This window comes from Lipotes vexillifer, unplaced genomic scaffold (assembly GCF_000442215.2).
Source record: "Lipotes vexillifer unplaced genomic scaffold, Lipotes_vexillifer_v1.1 scaffold263, whole genome shotgun sequence".
NCBI classification, from domain to species: domain Eukaryota; kingdom Metazoa; phylum Chordata; class Mammalia; order Artiodactyla; family Lipotidae; genus Lipotes; species Lipotes vexillifer.
The window spans coordinates 3,405,636-3,422,232 of NW_006796752.1; the positions used below are offsets into that span (position 1 = coordinate 3,405,636).

At 53.3% G+C, this 16,597-nt stretch overlaps 4 protein-coding genes across 6 annotated transcripts in view; 2 read left to right on the top strand and 2 right to left on the bottom strand.

Annotated features, from left to right (window-relative positions):
* The window catches only part of VWA5B2 (von Willebrand factor A domain containing 5B2), an 11,127-nt gene extending 8,179 nt beyond the window's left edge, over positions 1 to 2,948 (top strand). The window contains exons 15-20 of the mRNA XM_007468943.1: positions 73 to 262; positions 364 to 720; positions 1,674 to 1,811; positions 1,912 to 1,995; positions 2,069 to 2,313; positions 2,400 to 2,948. Coding sequence (XP_007469005.1) covers positions 73 to 262; positions 364 to 720; positions 1,674 to 1,811; positions 1,912 to 1,995; positions 2,069 to 2,313; positions 2,400 to 2,948 — 1,563 coding nt within the window. The remainder of the gene's footprint in view (positions 1 to 72; positions 263 to 363; positions 721 to 1,673; positions 1,812 to 1,911; positions 1,996 to 2,068; positions 2,314 to 2,399) is intronic.
* A 275-nt stretch (positions 2,949 to 3,223) lies between these two features.
* ALG3 (ALG3 alpha-1,3- mannosyltransferase) lies at positions 3,224 to 8,545 on the bottom strand. Its single transcript, XM_007468944.1, has 9 exons — positions 8,328 to 8,545; positions 6,408 to 6,507; positions 6,163 to 6,310; positions 5,893 to 6,053; positions 5,284 to 5,404; positions 4,654 to 4,859; positions 4,437 to 4,513; positions 3,699 to 3,843; positions 3,224 to 3,555 (listed from the first exon to the last, which is right to left on the bottom strand). Exons 1-9 carry the CDS (start codon positions 8,521 to 8,523, stop codon positions 3,393 to 3,395), a joined length of 1,317 nt encoding a protein of 438 aa, XP_007469006.1. The 5' UTR covers positions 8,524 to 8,545; the 3' UTR covers positions 3,224 to 3,392.
* Positions 8,546 to 9,319: 774 nt separating this feature from the next.
* The window catches only part of ECE2 (endothelin converting enzyme 2), a 30,437-nt gene continuing 23,159 nt past the window's right edge, over positions 9,320 to 16,597 (top strand). Inside the window, exons 1-3 of one of the 3 annotated variants that reach the window (XM_007468950.1) lie at positions 9,320 to 9,526; positions 13,468 to 13,751; positions 14,282 to 14,743. In XM_007468950.1, the coding sequence (XP_007469012.1) occupies positions 9,331 to 9,526; positions 13,468 to 13,751; positions 14,282 to 14,569 (768 nt within the window). In that variant the 5' untranslated portion in view covers positions 9,320 to 9,330 and the 3' untranslated portion in view covers positions 14,570 to 14,743. Of the gene's footprint in view, positions 9,527 to 13,467; positions 13,752 to 14,281; positions 14,744 to 16,597 lie in introns of those variants that run through there. The other 2 variants (XM_007468946.1, XM_007468945.1) reach the window with 2 other exon arrangements.
* Positions 15,912 to 16,597, bottom strand: part of CAMK2N2 (calcium/calmodulin dependent protein kinase II inhibitor 2) — a 1,493-nt gene continuing 807 nt past the window's right edge. The window contains exon 2 of the mRNA XM_007468951.1: positions 15,912 to 16,175. Within this exon, the coding sequence (XP_007469013.1) occupies positions 16,105 to 16,175 (71 nt within the window). The 3' untranslated portion in view covers positions 15,912 to 16,104. The remainder of the gene's footprint in view (positions 16,176 to 16,597) is intronic.

The window sequence follows — 16,597 nt, forward strand, 5'->3', positions numbered from 1 at the left end:
TGTTTTCTTCGTGCCAGGGGCCCCCGCTTTCCTTGCCCATGGGCCCCCCCCCCCCCACCTTCACACATGCAGACTGGGGCCTTGAGTGCTGAGGTGCTGGGCCATCAACGCAGAGCAGCTCTAACTGGCCGAAGCCTCTCATCCCCACCAGGCCGGGTGAACTCAGTCCCTGGCCATCTCTGGCACCCCTCTCTGGGTGTAGCACCAGATGGGCCAGGCCCTGAGCCAGGGCAGCTGCTGGGACAGGGCCTGGATGACTCAGGTAAGGGTTATAGGGAGCCGGGTTCTGACACCAAGTAGACCTTGGGGAGGTGGAGCCCAGGGCACCCCACTGCCCCTGCTCCTACCATCGTCTCTCCCCAGGAAACCTGCTCTCCCCAGCCCCCATGGACTGGGACATGTTGATGGAACCACCCTTCTTGTTCACGGCTGTTCCCCCCAGTGGGGAGTTGGCCCCTCCAGCAATACCACTGCCTCCCCAGCCTCCGCGCTGCCACGTGGTGATCCGGGCCCTGTGCGGGGAGCAGCCTATGAGCTGGGAGGTGGGCGTTGGGCTGGAGATGCTGTGGGGGCCTAGGGATGCTGGCTCACTGCCTCCGTCACCCCCTGAAAGCGGAAATGCCTGGGACCAAGCACTCCATCGACTGACAGCGGCTTCCGTGGTCCGGGACAACGAGCAGCTGGCTCTCCGAGGATGGGGCGAGACCAGGGCTGACCGGGGTGAGTTGCTGGTGGCCCCAGTCAGGGCTCAAGGAGCCTGTATGGGACAGAGAGTGGCAGAGGCATAGGTCTGTGGGATCACTCGCTATACCTCACCTTGCTCACAAGTGATTTGAGGCGGCTCACCCACATTGTTAAGAAAAAAAAATTAAACAGGGCAATAAGGAAAAAAGGGATAATAAAAGGAAGCAGAGAATGAGATTATATCAAAGATGCACACCATGAGGTTTTGTACCCTTGCAAGCATGGGACCCCAAACTGGCAAGCTTCCTAGCAGCCAACAGAGAGGGAATTTCATCTTGTAATGATTCACAGTGCCCATAACATAAAAACAAATCTGTCATTTAGAAAGATTATTAAAATTAAATAAAGTTAAAATGTCAGTTCTTCAGTTGCACTAGCCACACTTCAAATGCTTAATAGTCACATGGGACTAGTGGCTACTATACTGGATCATGCAGATGTAGAACATTTCCATCATCGCAGGAAGTTCTGTTGGGCAGTGCTGAAATGAGTGGATGGAAAAGGTACCACAGTCAATGCCTCCTCTGGGCTGTATCCAGAATGTTGAATTTGTGGGTGGCCGGGGGCCTAGTCCTGGTACAATGTGGTTGAGTGTTCAGCCTAACCACTTCTTGTCAAAGCTGAGGAGTCTGAGCTGACCCTGAGAAGGAACTCCACTCTGTTCAAAAGTGGACAGAAGGCTGGGAATTCCCTGGCGGTCCAGTGGTTAGGACTTGGTGCTTTCACTGCTGGGGCCCAGGTCCAATCCTTGGTGGGGGAACTACTAAGATCCCGCAAGCCTGGAGGCACAGCCAAAAAAACCCAAAAATGTGTACAGAGGGAGAAGCTATGGGAGCACTGAGATTTTTTTCTGTGAAGCCCTTTGTAGAGAGTGGGTGCTAGGAGCACACCCCCCCTCCCAGTCAACATGTGGCCCCTTGGTTTTGCAGGTCATGCCCGGAGGCCCTGGCTCCGAGCCCTTCAGACAAGCAAGGTCAGCTCTGCCCCTTCCTGCTTCACCTGCCCTGTAGCTGTGGATGCTACCACCAGAGAGGTCCTACCTTCAGCCCTGCAGGTGCACAGCTCAGGTAGGTAAGGTCCCTTCCAGGTGACCTCCCAGGTGCGGTTTCCCATCTCACTGGCCACCCTCCGAGACATACCTCACCCCTGTCTTCTGTGCCCCTGCAGAGCCAGCCGAACCCCCAGGCACCCCTCCTGCCTCTCAAGGTCATCTAGATGCAGCTCCTCTGCCCACAGCCGTCCACTCTAAAGGTAACACTCAAATTTGGGTAAATGGTAGGGACCAACCAGGCTTAGGGACGACCACTGAATGGCTCCAGTTCAGGACTTAAGGGAGGCTCTCTGGCAGGCGGCTGGGAGCCGGACCAAATTGGCAACTCCAGTTCTGCTTTGGGGGACCGCCCAGCCCCCATCGGAGGTCCTCATCGTCTGTCCCCCGAGCCTCCCTCTCGGCTCAGCCTGGGCCGTCGGAAGGCCAGAGGCCCAGACAGCCATAGACTCTGCAGCCCCAACACGGGCCAAGCCAGTGACAGCAACAGTGAAGGCAGCAACCACGACTACCTGCCCTTGGTGAGGACTCGGGAGGTGGAGGGTGGCGCTGCCAGGGCCAGGGCGCTGTCTCAGCTCGATTCTCCCCCCACCTCCTCTCTCCTCAGGTGCGCTTGCAGGAGGCACCTGGCTCCTTCCGCCTAGACGCACCCTTCTGCGCAGCGGTGCGCATCTCGCGGGAGCGCCTGTGCCGCGCCTCGCCCTTCGCTGCGCATCGCACCAGCCTCAGCCCCACCTCGGCCTCCTCTCCCTGGGCACTTCTAGGCCATGGTGCTGGCCAGGGTGACAGTGCCACGGCCTCTTGCAGCCCGTCCCCCAGCTCGGGCTCTGAGGGTCCAGGCCAGGTGGACAGTGGCCGGGGCTCAGACACCGAGGCCTCGGAGGGGGCGGAAGGGCCTGGTGGTGCTGACCTGCGGGGCCGGACTTGGGCCACTGCTGTGGCGCTTGCGTGGTTGGAGCACCGCTGTGCCGCAGCCTTCGGCGAGTGGGAACTGGCGGCAGCTAAGGCGGACTGTTGGCTGCGGGCCCAGCACCTGCCCGACGGCCTCGACCTGGCCAACCTCAAGGCCGCAGCCCGGGGTCTCTTCCTGCTGCTGCGCCACTGGGACCAGAACCTGCAGCTGCACCTGCTGTGCTACAGCCCAGCAAACATGTGAGGGTCACCGGTTGCTCTGGCTGGCACCCCCCAACAAACTCAAGTCACTGCCACCCAGAGCCGGCCTCTTGGTGCTGGGAAGGGGTGGGCTGGTGACAGTCCGCCCCTACTGCTTCTCATTCCCTTCACAAAATCCTCTTGCCCCACAGAAAGTGCCTGCCTGTGCTCTCTCCTGCTCCTTCCGCCCCATGCCCCTTCCCCTCTGAGCTCTGTGCAGTGCAGTAGAAGGGGAGAGAGCCACAGTCCCTAAATCCTACGCAATAAAGTGCCTCTTAGGACTGTCTGAATGAGTTCTTTATATGCCGCGTGCCTGTCCCTCACAGCTTGGTCCAGGCACCTCCATGTAGGCTGCACAGAAGTGGACTTCGTAAAGTTTATTGGGAAGGGCACACAGTCCATCCCCATCCAGGGTCCTGAGAATAGACTGGAGGGGAAGAGATGGATCTCAGTGGGCTTTCTTGCTGTGCTGGATGGTCTTGGGGAAAGGCTGAGGGCCCAGCCAGAGCTGCAGCAGGATGACAGCATGGCACATGTGCAGGGCACCAGAGCTGCAGGACGTGGATGGGTATGTGTTCCAGGAGAGCTCAATGAGCCCCAGCACCAGCAACCTGGAGATGAGAAATAAGCTCCAGGTCCATCCAGGTTCTAGGCCTGCAGCACTTCAGCTCACCCCCTGCCCCTCCGTGGTCACAGTCTTGGGATGAGGAGCTCCCGACCCCTTCCCACGCCCCCAGGTTGTCCCAGCTGGTACCTGAGCAGGTGTGTGAGCCAGCGTGCAGGCGTGGCCCACAGGAGGTAGGGCAGTGTGTGGAAATACCAGACGTAGAACTGGTAGTGAAGGGAGCGGCTGAAGCAGATGCCAATGAAGTTGGAGGTGAAGAGGGCAGAAACAATCTGTATGCAGTGGTCAAGGCCAAGGGCAGGAGCAGAAGGGGTGGGCAGGTTTCAAAGCAGAGGGACAAAAGTTTTGGGGTCAGATAATCCCTTGGCTCTGCTGTTCCTACATGCATACCTTTGGGCAAGTTGCTTAACCTCTCTGGACCTATTCCTCAGTCTGATGTGGAGGCAGTACTATCTAGAGCCCTAACGCCTAACGAGTCGCCACTTACTAGCTATGTGACCTTGGCAAATTACTTAACTTCTTAAAGACCTAATTTTCCCATCTTTAAAATCTGTAAAATGAGGATAAAATAGAGTCTCTTGTGAGCTTTAAATGTTAGAATGTATGTAAACCTCTTAGGACAGCACCAGGCAGAGAGTGAGCACTCATAATGGTAACTCAATAATATTTAGAATAAAGAATAAAAAATGCTTAAATATGTAAAGTGCTCAGCACAGTATTGGTAAGAGCTCTATGAATGGGCCCTGTAGCTATTACTGCTACCTCCTTTTCCCTCTCCCAGGTCACCAGCCATGCAGGGCTAGTTGACCAGGACCCCAACTTCAGCTGGAGAGGGCAAGACTTACCTTCTCATGATTTAAAGGATATGGTTGGGTGTGAGGGGCTGGAGTGGAACCTTCCTTTTGGAGGGATCCTTCAGCAGTGACAGGATACTTTCCCCTGTCCTGGGGAGAAGCCATTGAGATACTTATCAAGCCCCCAATGTGGGCCAAGCGGAGCTCAACATCTCCCCATGCAGCCCCTAAGGCCTAGGCCCTTCACTCCTTCCCCCATGTCTGCTCATGAAATTGCTCCCCTTTCTCACCTGTGCCACCTGCAGAGGGCAAAGAGCAAGAGCAGGGTGAGGTGGGCAGTCAAAAGTGCCAGGTGGAAGGCACGATGCAGGAAGAGGGCCTCGGGGAGGAAGCGCCAGTTCACTGTCCAGAGGAAGAGAAACTGGCGGCCAAGGTCAAAGGAGCGGGATACGTAGCCAACGGGGTTCTCCAGCAGGAAGGGTAGCCCCAGCACCACCTGAGGATGGGTGTGATGTCAACAGAGCTGCCCAGGCTCACCCTCAGCCTCATGCTAATCACTGAGAAGAGGGGGAACAGGGTATAGGTCTCAGAGGTTCCCTAACTCCCACTAGGAACAGCAAGAAAGCCAGCCCACCCACCCAGACAAGAGCCTTGGGCCAAAGAAGCAGGTAATAACAGTGCTTTAAGTTTGGATTCACCAAGTCATAAATGCGCAGAGTTAGAAAGGCTCTCAGAGACCATGTAGTTCAACACCCTTGTTTGACAGCTAAAGAAACCAAAGCCTAGAGGTGGTGGCTGCCCAGATCAGAATCAACTCCAAAACTCTGTCTCTTGTCTTTGAGGAAGTCTCAAGGATGAAAGGAGGCCAGACAGAGCGGCCTCCACTTCATTAGAAAGGGGAAAGGGTAAGGAGGGAATACCTGAAGTACAGCACAGATGCCCAGCTTGGGGAGGGCCCCACGGAGGCCAAATTGCGTGAGGAGAAGGAACAGTAACCCAGGCGCAAAGAGCAGCACATTCATCTTCACAGAGACTGCCAGGCTGCAGTGGATAGGGGAGAGGAGAGTGGAGATCAGCTCCAGGGCCGTGCACCCCACCCAAAGACGTGCAGCCACCATCACCACAGCAACTCCTCCCCTCCCCTGCCAGCAAGCTCCAGGCAGAGGGTGAGCACTCACACTCAGAACTGCTGGAGGGAGGATAAGGAAGCCTGGGAGGAGGCTGGGAGCAGGGTGCTCATACCTTGTCCCTACACTCAGACTGAGTGAGCAAATATATATTGAGTATTTAGAAAGTGCAATGACCAACTCCAACAGCAGATGCTGTCTGGAGGAAACAGGATGGGAAGAGGGTGTGTGTGTAGGGGACCTGGGCGTGAAGACTTTCTACACATCCTGGACTCACCTAGTATGGCCCTAACTGACCTACACTGTCTGGCCACTCCCTTACTTCCTCTGCTGCAGAAAATTGGGGAGAAAGTGATGGAATACAGAAAATGAAAGAGGGGGCCAGAGGTGGGGGGTGTTGACCTGAAACAGCAGCAGCCCCAGCTCCAGCGCTGGGCCAGCAGGAGGTTGATACTGAGGAAGAGCAGCACCATGGCCACTGGATCATTGAAGAGCCGCAGCACAAAGATGGAGTGGACACGGTAAGAGGCACAGCACATGAAGAAAAAGACGAAGGGAGGTACCTGAGAGGTGGGCACAGTGGGGAAAAAGGTCAGCTCACCAGCCCTGAACCATCCCCACTCCCCAGCCCTCCCAGTTTGGGGCCCCCTGTTCCTGGTAGTGAGGACTCACCTTGCAGGTCTGGTGGTAAATCAAGAAGACAAGCAGCAAAGTGGCCAGGTAGAGCACAGCGAAGATGTGCTGGGCCATGCGGATGTCAGTGCCCCGGCCAGTGGCATAGTATAGCCCCATAAAGATGTACACAAAGCCGGCTGGGTACCTGGAAGAGGAGAAAGAACGTGAGTCTGGGTCAAGCTATCCGGCCTGGCATCCAGTCAGCCCCTCCCAACCTCACTGAACAGCCTATCCCCACTCACACAAGAGGTCCAGTGTCACCCCGCAGTTGAGTATAGTCATAGGTGCCATTGATGACACCCTCCACCTCAGCCATGTAGGCTTTCCAATCAATCTCTGTATCTGGAAAATGACAGGATGGTGTGGTTACTTCCAGGTTCAGAATTTCTCTGCCTCAGCCCATCAAAGCACAGAGTTCCGGCTCATCCTCGGGACTCCTATCATAACCCCTTCTCTAAAGGCCTATCTGACATTCTCTGGGTGAACCCAGGTATCTCAAACTCAAATATGTCTGTAATGGAACTCATACCCTTCCACTCCAAATCTGCTCCCCTTCCTGGGTTCCATGAATGGTACCATTAACCTCTCAGCTGCTCAAGTCACAGACCTGGGAAACACCTTTGATACTTCCTTCTCTTTCATTTCCAACCCCCAGTCACCAAGTCCTGCCTATTTTTTTTTTTTTTTTTTTTTTTTGCAGTACGCAGGCCTCTCACTGTTGTGGCCTCTCCCGTGACGCACAGGCTCAGCGGCCATGGCTCACGGGCCTAGCCTCTCTGCAGCATATGGGATCTTCCCGGACTGGGGCATGAACCCGTGTCCCCTGCATCGGCAGGCGGACTCTCAACCACTGTGCTATCAGGGAAGCCCCCTGCCTATTCTTTATCCTAAATATCTCTACTATCTCATCCTTCTCTGCTATCATGCACTCAAATTTGGGCCTAACATAATCTCTAGCCACAGTGGTGCAAGATCTCCCTAACTAGGCTTCCAGCTTCCACTTTCACCCCACTACAATATATTTTCCACCCTGCAACCGGAGAGCTCATCCTATAATAGAAATCATATCACATTTCTCTGCTTAAAACTCTTCAATGATTCCCCAAGGCTCTTAAGATAAAGACCAAATTCTATTCTTCCCATTTTTAGAAGATGAAATTATGAATTAATAAGGTTAAGTGACTAGCTCAAGAACACTGAGCTAGGAAGGGTGGAGTTGAGCTTGGAACACATGGAGCTCTAAATTCTTAACCACCATGCTAACTATCTCCTTAACACAGCTTACAGATTCCTTCATGATCTTGTCTCGACTTCTGCAATCTCATCTCTTAGTACTACCCTCACTTGATTTCTGTGTTCCAGCTCTAAAAAAATTCTTTCAGTTCCTCAAAGGAAATAGACTTTCTCTTTTGACAGGAGCTCTTTGATACAGGATTCTCTCTGCCTAGAGTACTCTTCCCCCCCACCCCACCCCTTTTGTCTCTTTCCTCAAGGAACTAGCTTTTATCTTTCGAGGAGGACTCTCTTGGAAGCCTCCTCTGACTTCTCAAGTCTGCATTAAGTGCCCTCCTATGTCCTTTATAGCACCCTGTCTACTACCATCATGATGAATATGATGTGTTGTAATTTTCTGTTATCTTTGTCCAGGCCCACACACGTAAGTAGGAAATGTGTCTATCTTTTTCACCACTATACCTGTGGTACCTAGCATAATGTGAGCCATATAATAAGCACTCAATAAATATGTATTGAATTAATGGTCTTTAGCAAGTAAGCCTTAAGTCCAGTGTTTTCAGCCTGGAGAGGAATCACCAATAATGCCAGACTCAAACGGTCACAAAATGCTATCACTGAGAAGAGACTTCCAGACCTCAGAATTGAACAGATGAGAAGATTGAGACCCAGAAAGGGAAGTGACGTGTCCAAAGCCACAGAGACAAGCAGCAGCAGCAGCCATTAACTTGGACCCAGGTTTTCTGGGAGAGATTAAGATCGGGTTTGGCTCTCCGCGGAGCAGGCTTGGGATTTGGGTAAAAGATACGAGTCTGCAACTGATGAGTGAGTGGATCAGGGGTCTAAGTCTGAGCTCCGAATGTGGGTCCCAGTTTTGGTCGGGGGTTCGGTCCCCCTTCCCACCCTCCTCTCCCCCTCGGCGCACTCACATGCCACCCTGTGAATGACCCAGAAGGTGATGCCCACCTCCGCCAGGCAGAGGCAGGCGGCCACCTTCAGCGTGTAGCGCGGTTCCAGCAGCAGTAGGCGCCGCTCTTGCCAGGCGCGCCGCAGCCACTGCCCGCACAGTCCCACCGCCCGAGCTGCGGGACCTGCCCGGCCGCGTTTCCTCAGGCCTGCCGCCATCTTGAAGGTGCGCCGCACTTGCGGGCCCGCTACGCCGGAAGCCCGACCCTTTGGTACTTAGGTTCCGCTTCCCGCGCCGCGTGCCCCAACGGACCGAGAGCTGACTGGAGTTGCCGGAGTCCTTATTTACTCCACTAAAATCTACTTCTTCCACATGTCTCCCCTGATGGATTGCATGCTCCATACGAGCAGGAATAGTCTTACTCCTCAGTACATACTTAGCCCTGGGCACACAGGAGCTAATGTGGATCGAACGTTTGCCCAGAAAAGTAACATTCCTGCCCACGCCATGTCTCCCCCGCCCCTCCGCACCTCCCCTGCGTAGCATTACACTTCGCCTATGTTGGTAATATCTGCGTTCATGCCAGTCTTTCCTGGAGAGCAAGACCTCTGTCCGCGCTACTCCCGCCACCCCCCAGAGCCTTTCGGGTGCTCAAAACTAGGAAGAAATTAATGCTTCATTAATTTTCAGACTTCTTAATGGAAGGAGCCAAACTGAAGATATGAGAGGGGCAATGACGAGCCGGAGTGAGTCTGACACCATGAGTGTGGCTCTCAGAAGTTAGTGAGCAGCGCATCCAGAGGATTCAGGGTCTGGACAATATTATTTTCCCACCCGGAGGATTCTTCCAAGAGCGCTTAGCAGAGGACGGAAGTTCCACGTGTTTATGTTGAGCAACTGCTGGTGCTGGGCGGAGACACAAAGGCCCCGCCTCCTATATGCAGCCATTCCAATTGGCTACATAAGGGGCCAAGCCCCGCCCAGACGTGGGGGCCAGTTGCCTTCAAGGCCCGGCAGCCGCAATCATGGCCTGTCCTGGGGCCTGGGCCCCGCTACCGGAGTTACCAGAGAAGAACTGTGGGTACCGCGAGGTCCAGTACTGGGACCAGCGCTACCGGGACGCTGCCGACTCTGCTCCCTACGAGTGGTTCGGGGACTTCTCTTCCTTCCGTGACCTCCTAGAGCCGGAGCTGAGGCCGGAGGACCGTATCCTCGTGCTAGGTGGGTAGTCCCGGGGCTGCCCAGCCCAGGTGGAGCTGGTTGGACTGGCCCCGCCCCTCGCTCCTGCCTGCTCCTCTCAGGGGACTCCCCAGTCAGAAGTCAGGATCCAGTACCTTTAGAATCTCGGCAGTATTTAGCCAGGGCAAACAGGAGCCAAGAGATTCTTAGTCCGGGGACCCCCAGGAGAAAGACAGTCTCTCTGAGTCTGAGTGTGGTAGGTGACCCATGACCCCTTTCCGGACCCTGGGGAGGCAGCCTCGAGCACTGGAGAGTTCACAGTAACTAGTTCAAGTCCCAGCGCTAGTTGACTGTAGGACTTAGGACAAATCATGAACCTGTTTGAGCCCCGGATTCGCTTCTAGAAATGGGACTGCGAAATCAAGTCGGATAAGGCACGTGCAGGCACCTCGAGCGCAATGCCTAGCGCTTTTCTGTGGGCTTCACTGGGCACCATGAGCCATTGTCGCCTAGAGAGTTATCTCTTGACTCTCCAAGCTCTAACTGAAACTTGGTCCTATGTCGTCGTCGTCCCCACCCCCCCACCCCACCCCCATCCCACCGTGTGCAGTGAGGATGAGGACAGCTCCCTCTGAGGGGAGATTGCAGCCGAGATTGGTGTGACTCCCCAAAAGGAATAAGTACTGGGGTTTCAGGTGGGGCTCTGAGAGGTCCACCTGCACCCCTTGGGGTTCTCTTCCACTGCCAGCCTTGGGGGCTCCAGTGAAGTTTGATTAAACAACGGATTTCCTTCCAATTATAGTTTTTATTTTGCTATTTTTAAAACCATGTATTAAGTGAAATATTTCACATATATGAGACATTTATAATACAGTATATATGTAAGGTATAAATAATAACTCGAATGTGTGTGTATACCCTACTCGGTTTGAGAAATACAGCATTCCTAGGACTAGAAAGTGCTTAAGAACTTGAACCCTGGAGGCAGCTAATTATGTAGGGATCTCAGCACATGTCATCTTAGCTGTGGAATCATGGGCAAAATACTTAAATTTCTGTGCCTCCATTTTCTCAGCCTTAAAAAAAAAAGTAAGAGTACATACTTATTTATCAGGTTTTTAAGATGATTGAGTGAGTATGAAAGATAACTAGAAAAACCCTGACAAAATAAAAAGCCTTGTAAATCCAAGGTTTTCTGTGTGGTACCCCAAACCTCTTCCCCCCAGAGGTAAAACCTCTCTTGAGTTTTGTGGCTTTAAACCATCGCATTTATTTATAGATTTACTATAGATCTATGTTTTTCAAGCTTTAGTGTAATAACCTGGAAAACTGGACCCCACTCTGAGTATATAATTCCAGGGATGGTCTAAGGTGGGTCCCGGGGTCTGTATTTTCAACAAGCCCACAGGCTGATTCTCATGCTGGTAATTGGCAGAGTAACACTGCCTTAAGTTCTGCCCGATTGGGAGATATCCTTTTCTGGATAGAGGAGGGAAAAGTCTAAAAATCAAAAAGAAAAACTTTCCAGACAGGATTCCCAAGATCTAAGAACAGGACCCACAGCTTGGTGGCTACCTTATGTTACATTCCACCTAAACAAACAAATTGAACACCTGGTAGGTGCTAGGGAATGTGGTGAGCCCTAACTTATTTAATCCTCATGGCAACCCCTAGAGGTTAGTGATAAATATAATGAGAACTACTTTAGTTTAGGGTTCAGTAAACTTTTTCTGAAAAATGGCCAAATAGTAAATATTCTAGGCCTTTCAGGCTATACAGTTGGTGTCACAACTAGAAAATGGTGATGGTTGTTACAATAGAATCTTCGGTATGGAGCTACTGGGAAAATAAACTGAGATAATCCTTATAAAGTACTTAGCATGGGACCTAGTGTTCAAAAACTGTTAGCTATCATTATTATTATTGAAAATGGGAGTCAGAGAGGCACTTTCTCCAGGACTGCTCGGAGAAAGAGTACCTTGCCTGAAGACTTGTGTGTCTGGTCCCTATGGCTAGATTCCTCATTACAGATGAGTTCATGTGGCCGTCCCAGTTTTGCTGTCATTATACTTCTCTGATTCTCTCTTCTTGCTTGACTCCATGCTCTGTAGAATCTTCTGATTATAATTTGGCTTCAATTTGTATTTCCTATAGAGACACAAGGGACTGACCGGAGGATTGACTGTCCAGACCCCATGATGGCTATTTTTTCCTATTATACATAAGCGAATTGATATTCTGGTTTACACTTCAGTCTCTTGGTGTTGGGGTAGCATCCACATAGCTCTGGGCTCCCATATGATGGGTTCTTGGATCTGGCTCAATTCTCCAGAGCTCTGCTTCCCTAAGGCCCCACCTAGGGAAGCAGTGGCGGTTCCAAGCCTCATCTTTGTTAGCCCCAAATCACTGCTTTGTAGGCGTAACTGGCCCTGTGGTCAAGTTTTATTTTCCATTCATCTTTAATAAAGTTGTTTTGGGAGATACCATTCCTGTACCAAAGGAAACGAAGGAAGGAAATGTCCACAGTTAGGCAGAGCTTTGCAGGCATATGAGGTCAGGTATTGGGTGATGAAGGCATTGTGGTCAGAGAACCCAGTGGGATTTCAGGCTGAACTGGGTTAGAGTCTCCTATTCAGCCACCTTCACCTCCCGTCCCAGAGCCTGTTGTGGTTCCAGTGTTGGGACGCACACATTGGGTTTTCCCAGGTAAGATTGTACTCTTCCTGAGCCCCAGAGCCTGAGGAGGAACACAAGAAGGGGCAGCTGGGGACCAGCCAGCAGTCTCTGGCACCTGTCCAGGTGCCAAGCTCTGCCTGCTGGATTAGGGCTATCCCAACAGCTGATTCTGTGATCCTCTTAGGGAGGCAAATGGGGATTAAAGGCAATCTAATCCCAAGAGCTGGGGATCCCCATGTGAGGCCACCAAGAACTGTCATCCAGGCCTGTTCTTGGGCTGATACTGACCACAAGAGGGCCTGGAAGAGGCCAGCAGATCTTTGAAGGAAGCCATGCCCACTGGGCAGTAGGTCCACATCCACTCCTCTAACCTCCACCCTCCACCACTTTGGGACTGCTTTCCGGGCACTTCCCACCAGAGTGTTATGATTCTTTAAGACTCTGACTGGTTGTCAGTTCCCCCGACCCTGTTGGCCCACCCATCTAAGGTGGGGACAGGGACTCTCCTATGTGCTCCTGCAGTCTGTCCCTATTGAAACTCTCATTGCATTATGCGGCAGTTTTCTGGCTACACATCTATTCCTCTCACCAGAGCATCAGCTCCTTGAGGGCAGAAGCTCTTTATTCATCAGCAGAACCCAATATGTGGCACTCAGTCATACATGAAGAAATTACAAGGAATCATCTCCACTGTGTGTCCCCACTTAGTTTCCCCTTCACTTGTTAATTCTGCCTTGGAAAGCAAAGTAAGATAAAAACCCCTAACATGAAGTCTTCCCAGGACTGATATCATCAGAGGATCTCTGAGAGGTTAGGAATTAGGATAATACCAGCATTATCCTATTAATAATATTATGATGCCAATATTATCCCCATTCTGAGCCTGAGGAAACTGAGGCTGAGTTGAATGACTTGCCATGGCTGTATGACTAGAGATATCAGAACCCAAATCTTTGAACTCCTAAGTTCAAAGCTCCTACTCTTCAGCTGTTTAGTTTTTAAATTTAGAACATCACATCCTACATGTAGGCTAGGTATTGTTATCTTCATTTTTCTGACTAGAAAATCCAAGTTCCTAGTATGTAAACAACTTGCTTTAGTCCACACAGCCAGGAATGATAGAGCCAGGATATGTGCCCAGATCTGTATGACTCTAAGGCTCATGCTCTTGTACCAAGCTGCTTCTCCCTCAGTACGGGAGGGTTTGAGCTGAGAGAAAACAGGCCAAGAGTGGATGGATAATTGGGGAGGTGAGAACCAAAGCTAACCTAGACCTTTTGTCATCCACCCCCCCCTTCTCACCCCAGGCTGTGGAAACAGTGCCCTGAGCTACGAACTATTCCTTGGGGGCTTCCCTGATGTGACCAGTGTGGACTACTCATCAGTAGTGGTGGCTGCCATGCGGGCTCGATATGCCCACGTGCCCGAGCTGCGCTGGGAGACCATGGACGTGCGGGCACTGGGCTTCCCCAGTGGCTCCTTTGACGTGGTGCTCGAGAAGGGCACGCTGGATGCCCTGTTGACTGGAGAACAGGATCCCTGGAACGTGTCCTCTGAAGGTATCCACACTGTGGACCAGGTGCTGAGTGAGGTGAGGGAGCACCAAGGGAAAGACGGTTGATCAAGAGGTGGGGATGAGGGGTTAAGGTTCTAGGAGACTAGAAGAACTCAGAAGCCAGAAGGAGGCATGGCTTGGAACAAGTAGTGGGTCCCTTCAGGACTATGGTTACCTGAAGGAAGCAGGTGTTAAGCTGGATCGAGATTGTAGGGGGCTGGAGTGGCCAGGCTCACAGAGGCTGAGGATTGAATACTGTGTTGCCATAGAGATGAGGTAGCGGCCAGGTTCCAGGTAGGGAAGGTAAGCAGCTGACAGGAAGGCAGTGCCCCCTGCACCTGACATCACTCCCATGCTCCTACCTGTTTAAAATATAGCCCTACCCCCATGGAACAACCAGGGGCAGAGAGGAAGCCTCACTCTTTTGCCATGGAAAGCCCTGAGCCCTGAGCTACTGGATGGAGGGTAGTACCTGAGATTTTGCTGGGAGGGCATCTGGGGCCATACTGACCTTTGAGAACCTGGAGATGGGCTTCTCACCAATGGCTTCTCTATCTGCCTTTCAGGTGAGCCGAGTACTGGTCCCTGGGGGCCAGTTCATCTCAATGACCTCTGCTGCCCCCCACTTTCGGACAAGACACTACGCCCAAGCTCGTTACGGCTGGTCCTTGAGGCATGCAACCTATGGCAATGGTTTCCACTTCCATTTCTACCTCATGCAGAAGGGCAAAGAGCTCAGTGTGGCCCAGCTGGCCCTTGGGGCCCAGATCCTCTCACCTCCTAGACCTCCCACCCCACCCTGCTTCCTCCAGGACTCAGATCATGAGGACTTCCTCAGTGCCATTCAGCTGTGAGGCCAGAAGCATGGTTCTCCTGCCTTTCTGCCCCAGGCTCAAGTATTTGGAATTCCTGACTCAGGGCTTAAGGTCAGGTCCAAAGTGCCCACATCCCAGGGGCCTCATGCCTAAGACAGAACTGATGGGAGCTACCCCACATGAAAAAAATACAGGCTAGGTCAAACTAGATCCCAAATCTCAGGTTTCTGACTTCCTTCTTAGGCTCCTCAGATCTCTCCTGGATTCCCCAACTTCCTCCCCCACCATACTGAACCATCAGTGATTCATCCCCAGGGGCAAATCTCAGCACAACCCCTGTGCATGCCAGCCACACTTGGAGACTTGCATTCCTGGGGCCTGTTACTGACCTCCATTCAACCTGGATATATTCATAGGAGGCTGCAGACTTTGAATCTAGATTGCTTCTGACCCCAGCTCCAGCCCCAACTCCGGTGACCTATCCTGCTCAGGTTGTATTATTTACCCAAGGAGGCCATGCTGTAATGATGTTCCCAGGCCAGGCTGACCTGCCTGTGTTTACTCGGCAACGCTTCTCTGTTACATGCACCTGAGATTCCCAAGTATCTGCTCCCCTCCCCAAAAAGAATTGGAGCCATTTTGGGCTGGCTCCTATAGCAAACCAAAGCAGCAGCTACACACACACACGCACACACAGGGGGGTCTGTGTTTATTCACACACTCCTGGTACAGTGAGGATGGGGGAACATTTACAAAGGACATCCCTGGGGTTGAGAATATCTCCAGGGCTAGGGCTACAGGTGTCATCCAAAGATGCAGTGCAGCCCCCATTTGGATTCCCAGGGGCAGGACGCAGGGGTCCAAGGTAAAATCAGACCTGGGCCCTTGGAAGGTGATACCTTGAGGGGAGGGGTCTGCCAGAGAGCTGCCTGGCGTCAGCCATGGGCAGACTGGTCATATGGTTGGTTACCATGTTGGGGGTTTGTCCCATCCCAGCCTCAACACCCATCCTAGCTGCCAGGCGCAGAAGAGCGTGGCCGAGACCGTGGCGCCGGGGGGGGGGGGGGGCTCATTCTGCATTCGGGGATCAGACAGAAAAATAGAGAAATGCCATTTTGTCTGGATGTTAGATGCTAAGCAGGCAGCGAAGGAATGTCGGTTTGGGCCATAATGGGAAGGCACTGTCCAACTGGATGAAATGGGTAAAACAGCTCTTTCAGGATCTGGTCACAACCCTTAAGACAAAAGAAGCACACCTTTGAGCCCATTTTCACTGCAGCTTCCTCGGGTAGGGGAAGAGGGCTGAGAAGGAAGCAAGAGCTTCACTGGACGGAGGACGCGGGCTCCGGGCCGGTCCGCGCCGCCGCTACCGCCGCCGCCGTGGTGCTGAAGCGGACAGCTCCGGAGTGCCTGGCGGCGGCGGCAGCGACTATGACCCGAAAGCGGCGCGGCCCTGCAGCCCCCGCCCGCGAGCGCCTGGGCCGGGGCGTGGGGGGGCCGGCAGCCGCATCGCCGGCCCGCGGTCCTGGCCGCCGCGGGGCTGGGCCCGGAGCCCGCCGCCTGAGCCGGCGCGTCTACACTCCGGACGGCGGCTTCTCCCCCATCCCTTTCAGCACGTCGTCTATCCGGTCATCCTCGATCACCACTGCGCAGGGAGAAAGCGCGTCAGCCGCGCGGTCTCGGGGGGCGGCGGCGAGAATGGGGCCCTGGTCCCCGCGCCCCACTCAGCTACTGCCCGTGGCCCAGAGACGCCCCTCGGACCTCCGTGCTACAGTGACCTCCCCGTCCGAACTCTCCTGCCGACTCAACCCACTGCTGACCCCAGCTCCCACAGACCCACTCCTCTCCTTGTGGAGGAACGCCCACAAGACTCCAGCCGTTCAACCTTCCAGTCCAAACCCTCCCGCCGCCTGAGCTCTCCTCCATCCGAGCTGATCGGAAAGCTTTTGCTCATGGGATCCCCCTCTTCCACCCTCACTTCAACAGAATTCCCTCCTCAAACCGAATCTCCATCTATTCCAGCCCTATCCCCAACCTAACCTTCTTGCGGCTAGAACCCCTCTTCCG